The sequence below is a fragment of the Eubalaena glacialis genome, chromosome 5, assembly GCF_028564815.1.
Source record: "Eubalaena glacialis isolate mEubGla1 chromosome 5, mEubGla1.1.hap2.+ XY, whole genome shotgun sequence".
NCBI classification, from domain to species: Eukaryota; Metazoa; Chordata; class Mammalia; order Artiodactyla; family Balaenidae; genus Eubalaena; species Eubalaena glacialis.
Window position 1 is genome coordinate 20,055,925 of NC_083720.1, and position 17,296 is coordinate 20,073,220.

At 34.6% G+C, this 17,296-nt stretch overlaps 1 protein-coding gene across 2 annotated transcripts in view; it reads left to right on the forward strand.

Annotated features, from left to right (window-relative positions):
- BBS7 (Bardet-Biedl syndrome 7) overlaps nucleotides 1–17,296 on the forward strand; it is a 43,386-nt gene that overhangs the window by 23,943 nt on the left and 2,147 nt on the right. Inside the window, exons 11-19 of one of the 2 annotated variants that reach the window (XM_061192016.1) lie at nucleotides 1,627–1,819; nucleotides 2,292–2,366; nucleotides 5,144–5,209; nucleotides 8,909–9,048; nucleotides 11,080–11,244; nucleotides 14,248–14,357; nucleotides 14,464–14,567; nucleotides 14,719–14,842; nucleotides 16,648–16,793. In XM_061192016.1, coding sequence (XP_061047999.1) covers nucleotides 1,627–1,819; nucleotides 2,292–2,366; nucleotides 5,144–5,209; nucleotides 8,909–9,048; nucleotides 11,080–11,244; nucleotides 14,248–14,357; nucleotides 14,464–14,567; nucleotides 14,719–14,842; nucleotides 16,648–16,781 — 1,111 coding nt within the window. In that variant the 3' untranslated portion in view covers nucleotides 16,782–16,793. Of the gene's footprint in view, nucleotides 1–1,626; nucleotides 1,820–2,291; nucleotides 2,367–5,143; nucleotides 5,210–8,908; nucleotides 9,049–11,079; nucleotides 11,245–14,247; nucleotides 14,358–14,463; nucleotides 14,568–14,718; nucleotides 14,843–16,647; nucleotides 16,874–17,296 lie in introns of those variants that run through there. The other variant, XM_061192015.1, reaches the window with a different exon arrangement.

Here is a 17,296-nt window from a genome sequence, read left to right on the forward strand (position 1 = left end):
CTTCTTTTTTTTTCATTTCATAAAGTGTGTGATTGTTGTTTTTTTCTTATTTATAAATGCAGTATATTTTATTGGAAGGAATTGTACATTTAATTAGTTTATCACCTTTTTTAATGAAAGTTTATCAGTTTGAGAAAATTAGCAGTAAGTGCTGATTAATATTTTGGAGTTAGAAATACACTTTTTATATGTTTTATTCTATGTTGATTTTTTTCTTAGATCAAGAATTGTATTTTTTCATTCATTTATTATAAACAGTTACAGTGGTTTTTTCATTTGTTTGTCTTCATAGACATTAGAAAGAAACTAACACAGATGGCTCTATTCCTCATTAATTTTAATGTTTACTGCTCTTGTGGACCCTTCTGAGTCTGTAACTTTGGCTTATAAGTTTTCTTACTGGAAATGAGTAATGTTGACTCTCTTAGACACAGGGATTGCTTTCATGGCCTGTTCAGTTTGACAAGTCCTGTGAAAATGGCCTCAAGGAAAATTGCTGCATACAATGAAGAAGTGGGAGTCGCTGAAACTTTTAATGACTAGTCTCCTTACCCTAGCCCTTCAGCCCTCAGTCCTCAAGAGTGAGGGCTGATTCTTTTTTGGTGGTAGTTGATGGCTACAGAAGTTTTTGAGGCAACAAAATGCCACAAGTACTAGTTCACTAAAGCCACACCACCAGTTCACCACAAACCAGTTCACCAAAGTCACCAGGAGAGAAAGCTCTAATGTTCATGCAGCAAGGACACCAAGGAGAGTTAATGAACTACTATCTCATGTCCTCAGTATAATACCTCATATTTATAACCAAGTCAACCCCCTCCTGATTCCACTGGAATGTATGTTCACGAGAAGCTTATGTCTATTTTGTTCATTCAGCACCCGGATCATAAGTACATAGAGTCACTCAGTAAATATTTCTTGGGCGAATGAATCTTTTCCTTTGTTCAGTGCACAAATCCCTTCCAAGCGCCTTCCCAGACTTTTCCCCCTGAATTGGGGCTAGTAGCTAAACCTCATGTTGTTCTACCCTAGTTACTATTTACTTCATTTCCTTTCCCTTTAACTGGAGCAGCTCTAAGCAATGCCTGCACAGTTCAATCTCCAACACTTGGTAGAACTTCAGCTGTACCTCTGGCTCGTGATTATCCTTGTGGTCTCCAAAATATTCATACTCAGCAGCCTTCTTATTTTGTCTATCGCCCCTAATGTCTTACTGAAAGGTACATGTTTACTGATTTCACACGTTTTGTTTCTTCTTATTAAATCTAGTATGTTCCTCTACCCCAGAACAATCAATTTCTTTTCTGATTAGTGCTATATGTGACTGTAACCAGATTCATGTATTAGGATTGATTATTTGCAGCCTGCCTTGATTCTTACAACGCCTTATTAATATTGCTGGTGTGGGGCTGAGTAGATGTTTTAATTTTTAGATCAGAGATAAATAATGTGGAACCATTTGGTCAGTCATAGAAGTAAAAATTTTGTTCCTATTAGTGTTATAGTTCTAACTCAACCAATAAAAATGCATTTTGCAGCAGTAAATGTCTCAGACTTTTGTAAATATTCTAAGGATCTCAAATGTTTATACTTATAGGTGACAAAGTTGTATATATTTTCCTCTAGGAGTGAGTTGGAACATCTGCAATATAAGGTACTACAGGAAAGAGAGAAATATCAACAGTCTTCTCAGTCAAGCAAAGCAAAATCAGCAGTACCTTCATTTAGTGTAAATGACAAGTTTACATTAAATAAAGATGATGCCAGCTACAGCCTTATCTTAGAGGTGCAGACAGCGATAGATAATGTCTTAATACAGGTAAGCAAAATGTCTAATTTCTTTGTTTTATGGCTGGATCTATTTTGCAAACTAGTCATATGCACTAATTATTATTGAACACTTTTAAACAGTGATTTTAAATGTTTATCTTAATCTTCCATTAGCTAATCAGTTGGCTCATAGATTATTTAAATTATGTCTTTACTTTTTATTTATCCCGTACATATTAAACAAAAGACCAATGGACTTAAGTTTCAGGAAGACCTAGAAGGGACATTAAAGATTTGTTCTCTGATTAGCCTTTAGGAGAATCTTAACAGAGATGTGACTTAGAAAACTCCAGTATTTTATATCCTTATTAGAACCTTTTTTAAGTTCCAACTACTAAAATAATACAGCCTGCTCATTAACCATCAGTTTCTAGGTAGATAATCTCAAAAGGTGAAAATATGTATTGTGAGAATTCTTAGTTTTTCATCTGAACCTTTTTTTTTTTTAATATTGACTGTAGAGTGATGTTCCAATAGATTTACTAGATGTGGATAAAAATTCTGCTGTTGTCAGCTTTAGCAGCTGTGATTCTGAGGTGAGTAAAAATATAAAGAATTCTTCAAATGCTTTCTTCCCATTATGCCATTTTGTATAAAGCCTATAAATGCTACTAGTGTTTGATGTTTCTTCTGTATTTCCTTTCATAATCCTTCCCTCAAAATCTGCTTCTACTCTCTTTCCTTATCCTCAGAAAATCCAGAAGCTGGAGTGTTGTCTTAAATTCCTTCCTCTCTCTGATCTGTTAAATCCAGTTACAGTAGTTCCCCCTTTATCTGCTGGAGATACATTCCAAGACCCCCAGTGGATGCCTGAAATCACGAATAGTATGGAACCCCTGTATGATACGATGTTTCTTTCAGCATCACTATTTTTGCACTTTGGAGCTGCTATTAAGTAAAACATGGGTTATTTGAATACAAGCACTGCAATACCATGAAGGTTGGTCTATGTGATAACTGAGATGGTTCCTAAGTGACTAACGGGCGGGTAGCATATACAGCATGCATATGCTGGACAAAGGGATGATTCATGTCCCAGACAGGATGGAGTGGGATGTCGCGAGTTCTCATCACACTACTCAGAACGGTGTGCAATTTAAAACTTATGAATTGCTTATTTCTGGAATTTTCTATTTAATATTTTCAGACCACAGTTGACTGTGGGTAACTGAAACCCTGAAAAGCGAAACCACAGATAAGGGGGGTGCTGCTGTAGTCACTAATTTCTGTCATTTCCACCTCCTTGCTCTTCTACATCTACTCTGCTTCATTTGCACTTCTGTTAACCTTCCAGGCCCTCATAAGGCTTTTGCTTGAACTCCTCATCTGCCAGTTTCTGTGCCTCCAGTATTGCCTCTCACCTCCAGGCTATGCTGTGCACTGCCACCAGAGAGGCCTTCCTAAAAGACAAACATCACCGTGTCATTCCTTTTCTCAAAGCCTTTTAAAGATTCCTTATTTCCTGAGCTGCATGTAAGTCAAGATTCCTCACTGTAGCATAAAAAACTTTCCAAAATTCAGCTCTTGATTACATCTCCAACTTAATCTCTCACCAGCTGCTACCTTCCCTCCCATGCACATGATTTCTGCCAAACTGAAGTTCTTAAAATTTCTTGAAAATGCTATACAGTTTCACACATTCCTACATTTAAACATGATCTGTTCCATCTGCCTGCCTTTCCTCACTTTTTCTTGTTGACTCTTGCTTAGCCTTCATTCAACAGACATTTATTGAACACTTACTATGTGCAAAGTACCTGGGATGAGACCATATCAGAGCTTTTGGACGCGCTTACTGTATCACTTCTTTCTGCATGGTACTGGCTGACTAGCAGTCTCAGAGCTTAGGTGTGGCTCCTGAAGAGAAGTTAGGGTTCAGAGAAGGTCTGGAGCAGCTGCATTGGAGAAGGCAAGCCAGAGCAGGAAATGGTGACTGGAGTTGGCATTAAAAAGGGAAGGATAACAAGAGTAGATAAAGAACAAAGTTGATAGTTATATTAGGGAATAATTTTCAAAATAATTTCAGAGTAAAGCTTTTTTTTTGATAAGAGATTTTATAGCAGTTGTATTATGTTATCATATGTGCTTTGTCATCCCTGTTTGAGTACAAAACATAAAAGATTAAGACCTACATTTTTATGATCATTTAAAAAACAAGTTAGTATGAACTTCAGATCTTTAATTCCTAAGTTACAGTGAAAGATTAACCTGTTTATATCACTGCAGGATTCTTTGAAATGAGTATTTCATACTAATTTAAAACCTATTTTCTAGAATGATGGCTTAAAAAACAAATCTTATGGAGATTTCAAGTATATACAGAAGGACAAAGAATACTATAATAACCTCCATGTGCTCGTCACTGACTTTAACATACGGCCAGTCTTGTTTTATGCTCTTTACCCTCCCCCTCCCCATCCCAAACCAAATTCCAGACATTTTATCCCCTTTAATTAATCTATATAATTTTATCCATAAATACTTAAATATACAACATTTGTTTTTAATTACACAAAAGTATATTTATTTTTAAGTTGACTGATCCTCTGTGTTTGCTGAGTTTAAATTATTTGAAATTAAAACATTTGAATTTTCTTTTTAACATTAGCATTCTTTTTATTTCTTCAGGTATTTATTAAAAATAGGGAAATAGCAGTGCCTGAAAATTGCATATCAAATAGTTCATGTTGCTTTGTCTGATTTTGCAATTCATGCACGCAGATATACTTTTCTGTTTTTAGTAGTTTATTATTCAGTTTTAAGAAGTTATAATACTTGAAGTAACCTTTCCAATTTTGTTCAACAAACGTGTTGAATGCCTACAGTCTACTTGACACTATGCTATTTGCTGGGAATACATAGATGAGATATTTCTCAGTTGTCTATAAGTATGTGTGAAAATCAAATACATTCAACACTGAACATTGATGTTTTTACCTTTATAATACAAACATTCGGAGTTTGCACTGCTGGTTAAATTTTTGGGAGAACAATTAATATTTTAAAGTGTTATTGGAGAGATTTAATATGGAAAGAGCATTGAGCTTTAGAGTCTTAAAGATATGAATTTGAATACCAGTGTTATTACTTACTAGCATTTAGGAAATTTACCTAACCCTTCAGGCCTCAATTTCTTCATCTGTTAAAACTTAACCACATAGGGTTGTTTGTAGGAATAAGCGTAAAGCTCATAGCATGGTGCCACCCAAATGATAGGTGCTCAGTAAAAATAAATATTATTATTACTGTTGGTGCTGTTGTTATTGTTAAAAACATAGATTCATCCTTTTCCTCAACTTTGAATTCTTCCTAGTCAAATGACAACTTTCTTCTCGCCACTTATCGGTGCCAGGCAAATACCACAAGGCTGGAACTCAAGGTAAAACTGTTTGAGATTACCTTTACTTGAAAATTTGAACTTTCTTTTTTCCTTGGTAAATCTTGCAACATATGATATCATTTCTTTGCATTAAATTTCTCCCTGAAATTAGCATTTTGGAATAATGTCTTTTGAATGACCTATTAGGTTTTAATTCAGCCCAAACCACTCTCTTTTCTGTTAGCACTCAACCAGTCACGTTCTCTAAAATTACCAATCCCAAATTTCCTCTAACTGGAAATATTTTTTCTAATTTTCTATTGTGGAAAGTTTCAAGCATACACAAAAGTAATGATTCCAGTTTCAGCGATGATCAACTCATGACAATCCTGTTTATGCTGTCACTCTCCATTCCAAATTATTTTGAAGCAAATACAAGATACTTTATAATTTTATTAGTAAATATTTCAGTACATATGTTTAAAAGATAACTCTTTTTTTTTTAAGTGATTATGTAAAATTTGTATTTTTAAAAAAAATTTTATTGGGGTATAGTTGATTTACAATGTTGTGTTAGTTTCAGGTGTACAGCAAAGTGAATCTGTTATGCATATACATATCTCCACTTAAAAGATAAGAACTCTTTTTAAAAACATAACCACAGGGCTTCCCTGGTGGCGCAGTGGTTGGGAGTCTGCCTGCCAATGCAGGGGACATGGGTTCGAGCCCTGGTCTGGGAAGATCCCACATGCCGCGTAGCAACCAGGCCCGGGAGCCACAACTACTGAGCCTGCGCGTCTGGAGCCTGTGCTCCGCAACAAGAGAGGCCGCGATAGTGAGAGGCCCGCGCACTGCGATGAAGAGTGGCCCCCGCTTGCCGCAACTAGAGAAAGCCCTCGCACAGAAATGAAGACCCAACACAGCCAAAAATATAAATTAATTAATTAATTAATTTAAAAAAAAGAAAAAAACATAACCACAATACTGTGATCACACCTAAGAAAAATAATAATAATTCCTTAGTATTATCAAATGTTTAGTGTAGTGTTTTTTGTTTTTAGTTTGTTTGATCCAATCATGGTCCAAATGAGGTAATTTGGTTATTGAAGTCCCCGAGCGTTTGCCCTGTATTTTCCTATTATCTGGATTTTTCTGATTGCATTCCAGTGATGTCATTACCAACTATTCCAGGGAAAATCCTTGAAGTTTCCTTTTGCAATTTACTAACATAATCACTTTTATAATTAAATACTGATCGTAGCACACAAGTTTATTTTAAATTTTTTTTTTTTTTTTTTTTTTATTTATTTATTTTTGGCTGCGTTGGGTCTTCGTTGCTGCGCGTGGGCTTTCTCTAGTTGCGGCGAGCGAGGGCTACTCTTCGTTGCAGTGCGCGGGCTTCTCATTGTTGTGGCTTCTCTTGTTGCAGAGCACGGGCTCTAGGCGTGCGGACTTCAGTAGTTGTGGCACGTGGGCTCAGTAGTTGTGGCGCAGGAGCTTAGTTGCTCTGCGGTATGTGGGATCTTCCTGGACCAGGGCTCGAACCCGTGTCCCCTGCATTGGCAAGCAGATTCTTAACCACTGCGCCACCAAGGAAGCCCACAAGTTTATTTTAGTTACTTAATTTTTAGTGTGAAATTTAAAAAAATTTTATTTTTGATATGTTTATGATCCAAAAATTAAGCACTATAACTTTTTCCTGATGTTCTGAAACTCAAAGTATGCTTTTTTCAAGAGAGATGCTATTGCACAATAACTTTTTCACATCTGGTTAAGGAAGTTCCAGTTAAAATGTAATTTTTTTCTAAACAATTTATTTTCATCTGTATAAGTCCCCTTTCATGTATTTTGAAAGAAAAATTGAAAACTAGTATAAGTTCTAAAGGAATATACTTCAGCATATTTATGTAACCTAATTAAACATTTAGATTACATTCACTGAGCTAGATTGTGCCAATAAATTAGGAAGTAGGCCTAAAAATATTAAAAACCTATGTTCTTTTTTAAAATTGGATACAATAACTTTAAAGTTCAGAGGAAAGAGTAAATGCCTGAAAAGAGCCAACAAAACTATGATAAAGGAGAAAAGGTGGAACTTATCTTGCCCTATGGTAAAATGTACTATAAAACTACTATAATAAAAATAATGTGGGGTATTTACAAGGCCTAAATAAATAGGTCACGCAACAAAATAAAGTCTAGAAATATAGCCCAGCACATATTTATGGGAATTTAATGTACAGCATTTTTAGGTAGGGAAAATTCTATTAAATTACTATTTTTATTTAAAAATTGCTATTGGTGGGACTTCCCTGGTGGAACAGTGGTTAGACCCACAGCAACGAAGACCCAACGCAGCCAAAGATTAATTAATTAATTAAAAAAATAAAAATAAAAATTGCTATTGGCACAACTGGCATCCATCTGGAAGAATATTAAGTGGATTTTTATGCCATATATTATAAAAGATAAATTCAGATGAATTAAGTACCTAGTTATTTTCAAAAAGAAGCTGTCTTCCAGATAATGGGTGAGTATCAGAATATGAAGACTGCCTATAAGTTGTTTAAAAAGAGTACCCAGGGTGGGCCAGTAGTTAAGAATCCACCTTCCAATGCAGGGGACGTGGGTTCAATCCCTCGTTGGGGAACTAAGGTCCCACATGCCACGGGGCAACTAGGGCCATGCTCCACAACTACTGAGCCTGTGTGCCACAGCTAGAGAGCCCACGTGCTGCAACTACTGAGCCCATGCACTCTGGAGCCCACATGCCACAACTAGAGAGCCCACGCACCACAACTTCTGAGCCCGCACGCTGCAATGAAACATCCCGCATGCTGCAACTAAGACCCAACGCAGCCAAAGAAAGAAAGAATCTTCTTCCTTAAAAAAAAAAAAACTACCCAATTAGGAAAATAGGCCAATATGGGTAGGCAGTTCACAGAAGAGGGAATCAAAATAGCTAACAAATATTAAAGGAACATATTCTACCTCGTTATCAGTTAGGGAAACTCAAAATAACAAAAATCAGTTCTGCTTGTCTAACAGATTGGCAAAAATTTTGAACAAGCAGAATTACCAGGTGGCAGGATGAGGAAAAGGACACTCTCAATCATAGCTGAAGGAAATAAAAATTGTTATTGCTACTTTGGTAAGATAGGCTATAATCCCATTTGTTGGAATCTATTTCATAGCAATAAAATCACAGTATTGTACACACAGATATGTATATAATTAGATTGTGAGTATGCTTCTCTATTTTCATAGAAAGTCAAGAATTAAGTTCTTGGAAACATTTTTTTTTCTGTCAGTAGGTTTTTATAACAATAGCCATATGCTATAATACCCCCATTTCTGAGAAAATGAAGTATTAGTTGTTGACCCACTTATCCCTTCAACAGAAATGTCTAAATTTTAACCATTTTTTATGTGAATCTTATACAATATATTATACACCTATACTTTTAGATGTGATAGGGTGGTGTGTGAGAATATCTGTCTTTTGGAATGACAGACCTAAAAATATGTGGTGGGGATGACTTTCATAGAGGATTAATTTTGCTTTTGATTACCAAAATCTTTTAAAATTTTCTTTTACTATAGAGGTAAAAAGTTCTTGTTTAATAGAATGTCCTTATTTCCTTCAGCATATTACAGAAGAGATTAAGGCCTGAGTACCTGCTTACTTGTGTTGAACATTTTAAAGATAGCCTTTATGTTGCTAGATTATTCTTATTTTCTTTCCTCTTTTGTGTTCAGATTCGCTCAATTGAAGGCCAGTATGGCACACTTCAAGCATATGTGACTCCAAGAATTCAACCCAAAACATGTCAGGTCCGCCAGTACCTTATCAAACCCCTTTCACTCCATCAAAGAACTCACTTTATTGATCATGACAGGTAGGACAAAGGAGGGAGAAGTTTATTTTTAGGATATTACATGATGCAGATAAAGTTGCTTTTTATTTTAGTAGTGTAAATTCTGGTAGCTAGTTGTACTTTTAAAAAATTAAATAAACATTTAAATGCTGTGTACAGGTTTCCCCCGCTATCTGAAAGTAGAGTGTTCCTATGAAACCATTCATAAGCCAAAATAGCATAAAGCGTAGAAGCAGTTACTGTAGGACACATCTTGATAATGGATGCTCAAAATAAATTGGGATAAAGCACAGATGCTCACAGGCAGTTCAAAGCTATGTGACCTGATGCTAAGAAGCTGAGTGTAGTTCCTAGAGAAGGAGCTCGGCGGAGCCGCTCTCAGTGCTGCTGGGGTACGTGCTGCTTCGGTAACAGCCGCTGCAGAACAAACGCTGAGGCTGTTTTTGCTTTTCACCTTTTTTGGTAAAAGCAAAAATCCGCTTTGGATTTCTCTTGGTTACCGAAAATGGGCACTCGTGTAGGCCTTTCGTAAAAATAAAGTGGCATAAAGTGAACTTTCAAAAAGCAGGGGATACCTGTATTAATATTTCTAATAGACGTAAGAGTCTTTGTCTTCTTTTAGAGGCTGATTTGAGCTGGACTTTCCTATCTTTCTCATGTATTTACCATTCTGAAATCAGTAGAGTAACAGTTCTCTGTCTCAAACATCTATCGTGAGAAAATATTGTTTAGCATTTGAGTTCTCTGTAAACAGGACCTTATTGTATTAGCCTCAAACATTATATTTCCTTTCTACTTCACCTCAGGGAATACTGGTAGAGCAATTAGTTGTGATAGTCCCTATTATTTCTAACTTCCGTTCCAACTTAATCATCCTCCTGGTTATAGTTTTTCACTTTCTTTTCTGAAAATGACAGACCATGGCCTTAAATGAAGAAGGGAAAGAAATGAACAATTAGTGAATACTTTCCCTGTGCCATGCATTGTGCTCAGTGCTTAGGTGTTACCATTTAAGTCTTACGGCAAAACAAGTAGTAATGTTCGGAAAAGTAAGTAACTTGTTGATATGAGAAACAGAGTGAAGATTTGAGGCCAAAGCCTATGTTTTTTCTATTGCAGCTTGTAATTTTAAAGATACATAATTTAAATAAGATGTAAGGAGAAAAGTTCCTAAGGAAGGTTTTGGGAAAACATTAAAGAGAATGGATTCTCTGAGGGTGTCTTCCTGCTTAAAAGTCAGAGTTGTTAAAGGAGGTATAGTGTGGTGTTCTGGAAAGAACAGCAAACTGGGACTCAGGAGACTCAGATTATAGCCTTATATCTGTTCCTGCATGACTTTGGGAAAATAATTTAATCTCTGGGCTTTAGTTCTCTCATCTGCAAATAGAGTTGGTGTGGCGATCTCAAAAGTCCTTTCTATTCTGTATTCTCTTAAAATTCTTTCTGTACCTTTAATTCCATAAACTTGCATTTTCTTAATTCTTTATCCATTTGATTTATTTTAAATTTATTTGATTTATTTTACAACCTTTTGTGTGTATGTGTAATTTGCAGATAGAAAGTTAATTCCATATCCCTGCAAAATAGAAGGTATCATTCCCTAACTTTCCCAGTGGCATGCAGCTAGTGTTTCAAACCCATGTCCATCTCACTTAAAAGCCCAGTTCTTTGCCTTCACATTATGCTGATTTTTTCCTTTAGGAGATTCTTACGTTTTGTAGTTCCTATACTATAAACACTAGATGAACTTTTAAAAAATGGAATTTACCTGAGTAAACTGAATTGTATTTGTGAAGGCATGTTATAATGAAAACAAGCTATTTATGTCACTTAACTGAATATTAAAAGTACAGGTATAGATAAGCATTCTTTTTTTTTTTCCTTGAAATCAAAATGTTTATCTGATGGGTAATATTAATCTGAGAAAAATTAAATGGCTGCTTTTCTATTTGTAACTACTGTTGCAAAATTCTGTTTTTTAATGTGTTGAGTACATATAATACCTCTGTGTATTCCCACACAAATATGTGTACCTCTGCTATTAAATTGCAGACCCATGAATACACTGACTTTGACAGGCCAGTTCAGTTTTGCTGAACTTCACTCCTGGGTGGTTTTTTGCCTGCCTGAAGTTCCTGAAAAACCTCCAGCAGGAGAATGTGTGACATTTTACTTTCAGAACACCTTCCTGGATACACAACTTGAAAGTACCTACAGGTAAATAAAACTTATTCCTGGTTCACAAGTGTTTTTTACATAAATGGAACTTCTAAATTTTCATAAGTTTTAAGGCAGTAATAATTTGCAAATAATATGACTGAAAAACTGTACTGTTTAAGAGAATCTGTTGAAAAACAAATGGAATTAATGAGTTTAAAAAATGATTGACTAAAGATGAATATGAAAGAGCAATACCTTTCCAATTCTCAGCCATAACCAGTTAGAAAATAAATTGTTTAAAAAGATTCTTTCAGAGCAGCGATAACAATAACAAAATGTTCATATAAAATCTGTAGGAATATTCTTTATTAGAAATACATAGAACTTCATGAAGAAAACTTTAAAATTTTATTGACATTAAAGACTTGATTTAATGGAGTAATATATTCTATAGTTATCAATATGAAGACAATGTAAACATGCAAGTCCTTCCCAAATTGATTTGAACATTTATCCTAATTCCAGTAAGAATTACAAGAAGAATTACCATTGAATTTCTTTATGCAAAAATAGGAAATGGCTCAAGAACTTGAGAGCTTAGAACATGCAGGCTTTTGAAGCTACCACGTTGAGGTGAAGGTCATTATTCCTTGACACTCTTCTCAAGCTCCCAGTTGCCCTTCTGCCCCCTTCACTGTCACTCCCTACTCATCTCCCATAGGCTCCCCTAATTTCTGTTTCTGAATATAGTAGAGGCTAAAATTTCCTTCTCCTTTGTTCTTTTTCTTAATGTGTTGGGTAAGGCTGATTTCTCTACATCTGCTTTGAGCTTGTACGCTCATACTTCTTCAAGGTTTTTGCATTCTTATTCTCTCACATCTGTAGGTTGTTTTTGTTTGTTTGATCGTTTGTTTTTGTTTTTTGTTTTTTAATTTTGTTTGTTTGGAAGGGAGGAGGCTTCTTATCTTCTCTCTGTCTCTCTTTCTCTTAAAGCTTCTTTCCCTAAGCAGTTTACTGAGGTATTCTACTTTCTGCTTCCTAGCTGAGACTTTACCATGCTAGGTTCTGGAAACAACGGTGAACACATAATTTTACCTCTGAATATAGCCTTTGGGACCAAGAACTCTCCAGAAATCTAATTGGTTTTAGCATCAGTTCTATGGGGGCGTTTCACTGTACCCTCCAGGGGATCTTACCTGTGTAAACCTGGAATCATGACTTCAGTTTTGAAGTACCACAGCGAACCTCACGTTTTAATCATAGCAGACAATTTGACAGGCCCCTGGCATACTACATATTTTTATAATAGCATACCTTTGCTTTTTACCATTCTGTGTCTTTAAATATTCTTTCCTTAATAGTCAAAACTCTACTTATTCTTCAAGGCCCAACTCAATAGCTACATTTTTTAAGTCTTCCTTGATTCTCTTCTCTGTTCCCATAACATTTTATTCTTACCTGCCTTAGATTTTTATTGTTATTTTTTTGAAGTATATAATAATTTTTATGTAAGCTTGTCTCTAAATCAGATTGTAAGCTCTGGGCAGAGTTTATTTCTTAATTAACTTTGTATGTATCCTCCAAGTATCTAACACATGGCTTTGAACATAGTGGTACTCAATAAATGTTTTTTGTTCCATAAAATACGTATATATGGAAGAAGTATAGAAGCGTGTACTTTGGAGACAGACATACTTAGGTTTGAATCTGGCTCTGTGACTCACCAGCTATTTGCTCTTAGCTAGATTACTTAACTTTCTGAGTTTCAGTTTCTTTTCTGACGAATGGAAATAGTAGCACTTACTTCACTGAATTGTGATGCTTAAAGGGAGATAAACCACGTGAGTCACTCCACAGTGCCAGGTACTGTATAAGTATTTAATGTTAAATATCATTAATTAAAATTGAAGACTAGTGAAAAGAATCTCATGATTTCTAACACATAATTGGGATCAAAATAAGTGTGTATTATTCATCTTTCTAGAAAAAAGAATTAGCATTTGCCTACAGCACTCAATATAAAAGCAAATAAAAAGGCAACACTGAATACGTAAAAGATGGTATATATTAATTAGGAAAATTTTGGCCATCATAAAAAGGAACCAAACGTAAGCAGGCTTAACCAAATAAAAGGAATTTATTAGCTCATATAACTTAAAAGACTAGCAGTAGTCTGCCTCAAGCATAACTGGATCAGTGGCTTAACTGATATTGTCAAGACTTTATCCCTTTCCATTGCTCAGCTCTGTTTTTGTCTTCTCTTGGCTTTCCTATGTAGTGCCATGGTGGCCACCAACAGCTCCATCCAGCTTTATATCTTTTCAGCTACCATAGCCTCCCTTTCCCACTAGTTCCAATAAAAGTCCCAGGATTGAGTATCATCGTTGAGTCGTGAATCACTGTGCTCAGGGGTATGGAATATGCTGCTGAAAACTTCCTCCTGAAGTCCCAGAAATGGGGTTGGGGCCAGTGCCAATGAAACTATATGGATTGAAAAGGGTGAGAGAGAAAGAGAGAGAGAGAAGGAGGGGTTCCATAAGGAAAAAGAAGGGTCCTGTGAACATAAGAAGTGGCAATGGATGCTGGGCATGGAAGAACAGAAGATGTTACTCTTAGGTTTGATATTAGCTTTCTTTTAAGGATGAAGCATATAGTCATGCTGTAATTTATGTGATTACATAAAAAAAAAACTTATGTGAAAGCAAGCAATTCTAAATGCATTTTATATACATAAGGGGTTAGCTATTGGAAATTTTATTAGTGAAAATGAAAAAAAGGTGTTTTAAATGAAGAACTTACATAAATTGTATCTTTCGGAGGCATGTGTCTAACATCTTTTATTCAGTTTTACAAGTATGTTTAGAACTTGAATTGCTACAGCAGTAAAAGGTTATATGTTTAAATATGTTTTACATTAATAAAGAGATGTCTATATAAAGAAATCTAAAATTAAATGAAGTCTAAACACAAGGTCCTATTCGTAAAATATGTGTTTACTGGACATATTTATTGGATGTATTTCCTTCTAAAGCTGTTCTTTTAAAAATATTAATTTTATAGAAAAGGTGAAGGAGTTTTTAAATCTGACAACATTTCTACTATATCCATCCTAAAAGATGTGCTCTCTAAAGAAGCTACAAAAAGGAAAATTAACCTCAACATATCATACGGTAAAAAAAAAAAAAAAAAAAAGAATCATTCTTTCTGGTTTTGGGGGGTTGTTGTTACAATAAGCAAAGTGACTTATCTAATTGTGCCTGACTCAACTTCTTCTAGAGATAAATGAAATATCAGTCAAACACACATTAAAGCTAATCCACCCAAAGCTGGAGTACCAGTTGCTTTTGGCTAAGAAAGTGCAATTAATTGATGCTTTAAAAGTAAGTATTTGTGTCACGGGACTCATGATCATTATTTTATTGTGATGGGATTTCTAAAATTGTAAAGACCTTAAAGTTTTCCACTTTAAATCCACTTTACACTGGATTAAATTTTGAACATTAAGTGCTTCTGTTTTTAATTTTAAATAAGGAATTGCAGGTTCATGAGGGAAACACAAACTTTCTGATACCAGAATATCGCTGTATCCTAGAAGAGGCAGATCACCTACAGGAAGAATACAAAAAGCAACCTGCACATCTTGAAAGACTCTATGGTTAGTGAACTATTCTAGAATACCTTGTCATATTTCTTTTCTACTGGCTGTTTGCAAAGGATCACATGAGAGAAGCTGGGCAGAAGGAGATAGGCAAAGATTACAGCAGTCATGAACCAGTAACAACCCATGTACTGCCCAATATATTTATTTTGTCAAGTTGGTTTTAATGTTTAATATTTTTACTAGATAAAATACAAATAAACATTAAGAAGTGAAATAAGTGTAATGCAATGAATTAATCTATATATATGAAGAAACCCAGTGTGAAATGAATGTAACCTATGAAGCATTACAATTTAGGCTATGTTTCACACAAATAATTTTCAGTTTTTATTGCTATTCTGAAATATCAAAATGCAGCATTTAATATTTTTATGCAAAATTTAATAAGGGGTATATATGTGCTATGTCAATTTACGTTTAAAACTCATTCTGCTTTGGTGGTGAGAAGTTGAATGTTTCACAGTTGTATTGAAAAAGCAAGAGCAAGAGGGAGGAAGGAAGGAACAGCTTAAGGAAACATTTTTTGTGATCTTTATATAAGACCTATTGTGCATAGCACACCTATTTATTTATAACATCTTTGTAATCGGGGGGATATTTAATTCTTACAACAGCTCTGCAAGGTAGATAGTGTTATCTCTGGTTTTCACATCTGTAAACTGAAATCTGAGCTTAAGAATGTGTTGTCACATAGGTAGGTAGTGGCAAGGCCTTCATTAGAACCTCCTCTCCCCCAAATGCAAGCTTTTTGCACTGTGCCGAGTCTTCTGTAGAGTCAGTTGGTATCATCAGTCCATATTGATCCTTAAGATCTACCTAATGAATTTATTTTACGCCCAAAGACTTGCTCGGAAACGGTAACAATAATATCTAATATCTTAATATTTACTATGTGGCAAACACATGATCTTTTATCCTCATCACAACTTAGAAGATGAGTGGTGCAGAACCACCATCTCTTATCACCAATTCCACAGTCCAGAGAGCTTTGAAATCAAACACTTTGTTCATAAATCATTTGGCAATAAATCTGACTTGATCTGAATTAATGACAAAACCTCACTTAAACTGATACGAGGTTATTTATAGTTTTTTTATTCCACTTAGTATGAATATTCATATATTTTGTTGCAGAAATGTTATGTTATCAGATGCTGCCACTCACTTTCCACGGGTATTATGCCATATATATGGTATATTATGATATATTCCTTTTATTATCTTCCTAAAATATGAAAAATTCTGAAACACATCTTGCATCAAGAGTTTTGGATAAAAGATTGATAGCTTGAATTATTCCCACTATATATATATGCAAAAACTCAAAGGTGAAATAATTTGCCTGGATCTTTGAAACTAGAAATATTTGCCTTCAAGTCAAATCCTAAGAATGGTCAACATATAGATGGGATATTTTAATTCAGATAAAGCTGTTATGAACAGAATATGTCTACACTATGTCAAAATGGTCAGCCTGGTGGAAAAAAAAAAACCCCACTTGTTGTAATTTTATATATACCAATAACAGTTCAAAGCTGGCCAGCAGTTGATTGTCTGAATTAATAGCTTATAACCAATTGTTAAGAGGGTTATTAGCCAAATGATTTATATTTTGAAACTTGCCTTAAAATCCCCCCCAAATATTTTTTAATGCATCAATCCTTTCAGATTTCTGTATGTTAAATAATGGAATTACAGGTGCTTAGAAATAGATTCTCAAGCAGTCGCTTACTTTCATTAAATAATGTGTCATTAATAGAATTAATCAATGACAGAAACTTAACATTTTTTCTTTATAGGCATGATCACCGATCTTTTCATAGATAAGTTCAAATTCAAAGGCACCAATGTAAAAACCAAAGTGCCTCTTTTACTGGAGATTCTGGACAGTTATGACCAAAATGCATTGATTGCTTTCTTTGATGCTGCATGAAATATAAATAAGGTAAAGTTCCAAAGAAGTTGTATGTTTAAATGAAAAATGTTAAAACAGAATTGCAAGCTAACTGTATATACTTTTATTTCAAGTGCGTTTTTTAATATTATCTAAAAATACATGAGGTATGACTTTTTTTTAGTAATGCTTCTATTTTTTTGACAAATGGAACTTTTTAAAAATAAAGAGAATTTTTATTTTTAAAACAAGTGGAATGATTATAAGGGATTTTAATGAATTTTTTTCAAGTAGATGTTTTATAGTAATCATCATATAAAATAATCATAATTATAATGTTTATATAATCGAGAACTATTATTTGGAAAATAAAAATATATTCAAATATTTAATAAGCTAACACACATGTATAAACTGCTTTACAGTTTTCAAAATGTATTTACATATGTTACCTCATTTGATCTTTTTTCTTTTAATTAATTTATTTTTGGCTGCGTTGGGTCTTCGTTGCTGTGTGCGGGCTTTCTCTAGTTGTGGTGAGTGGGGGCTACTCT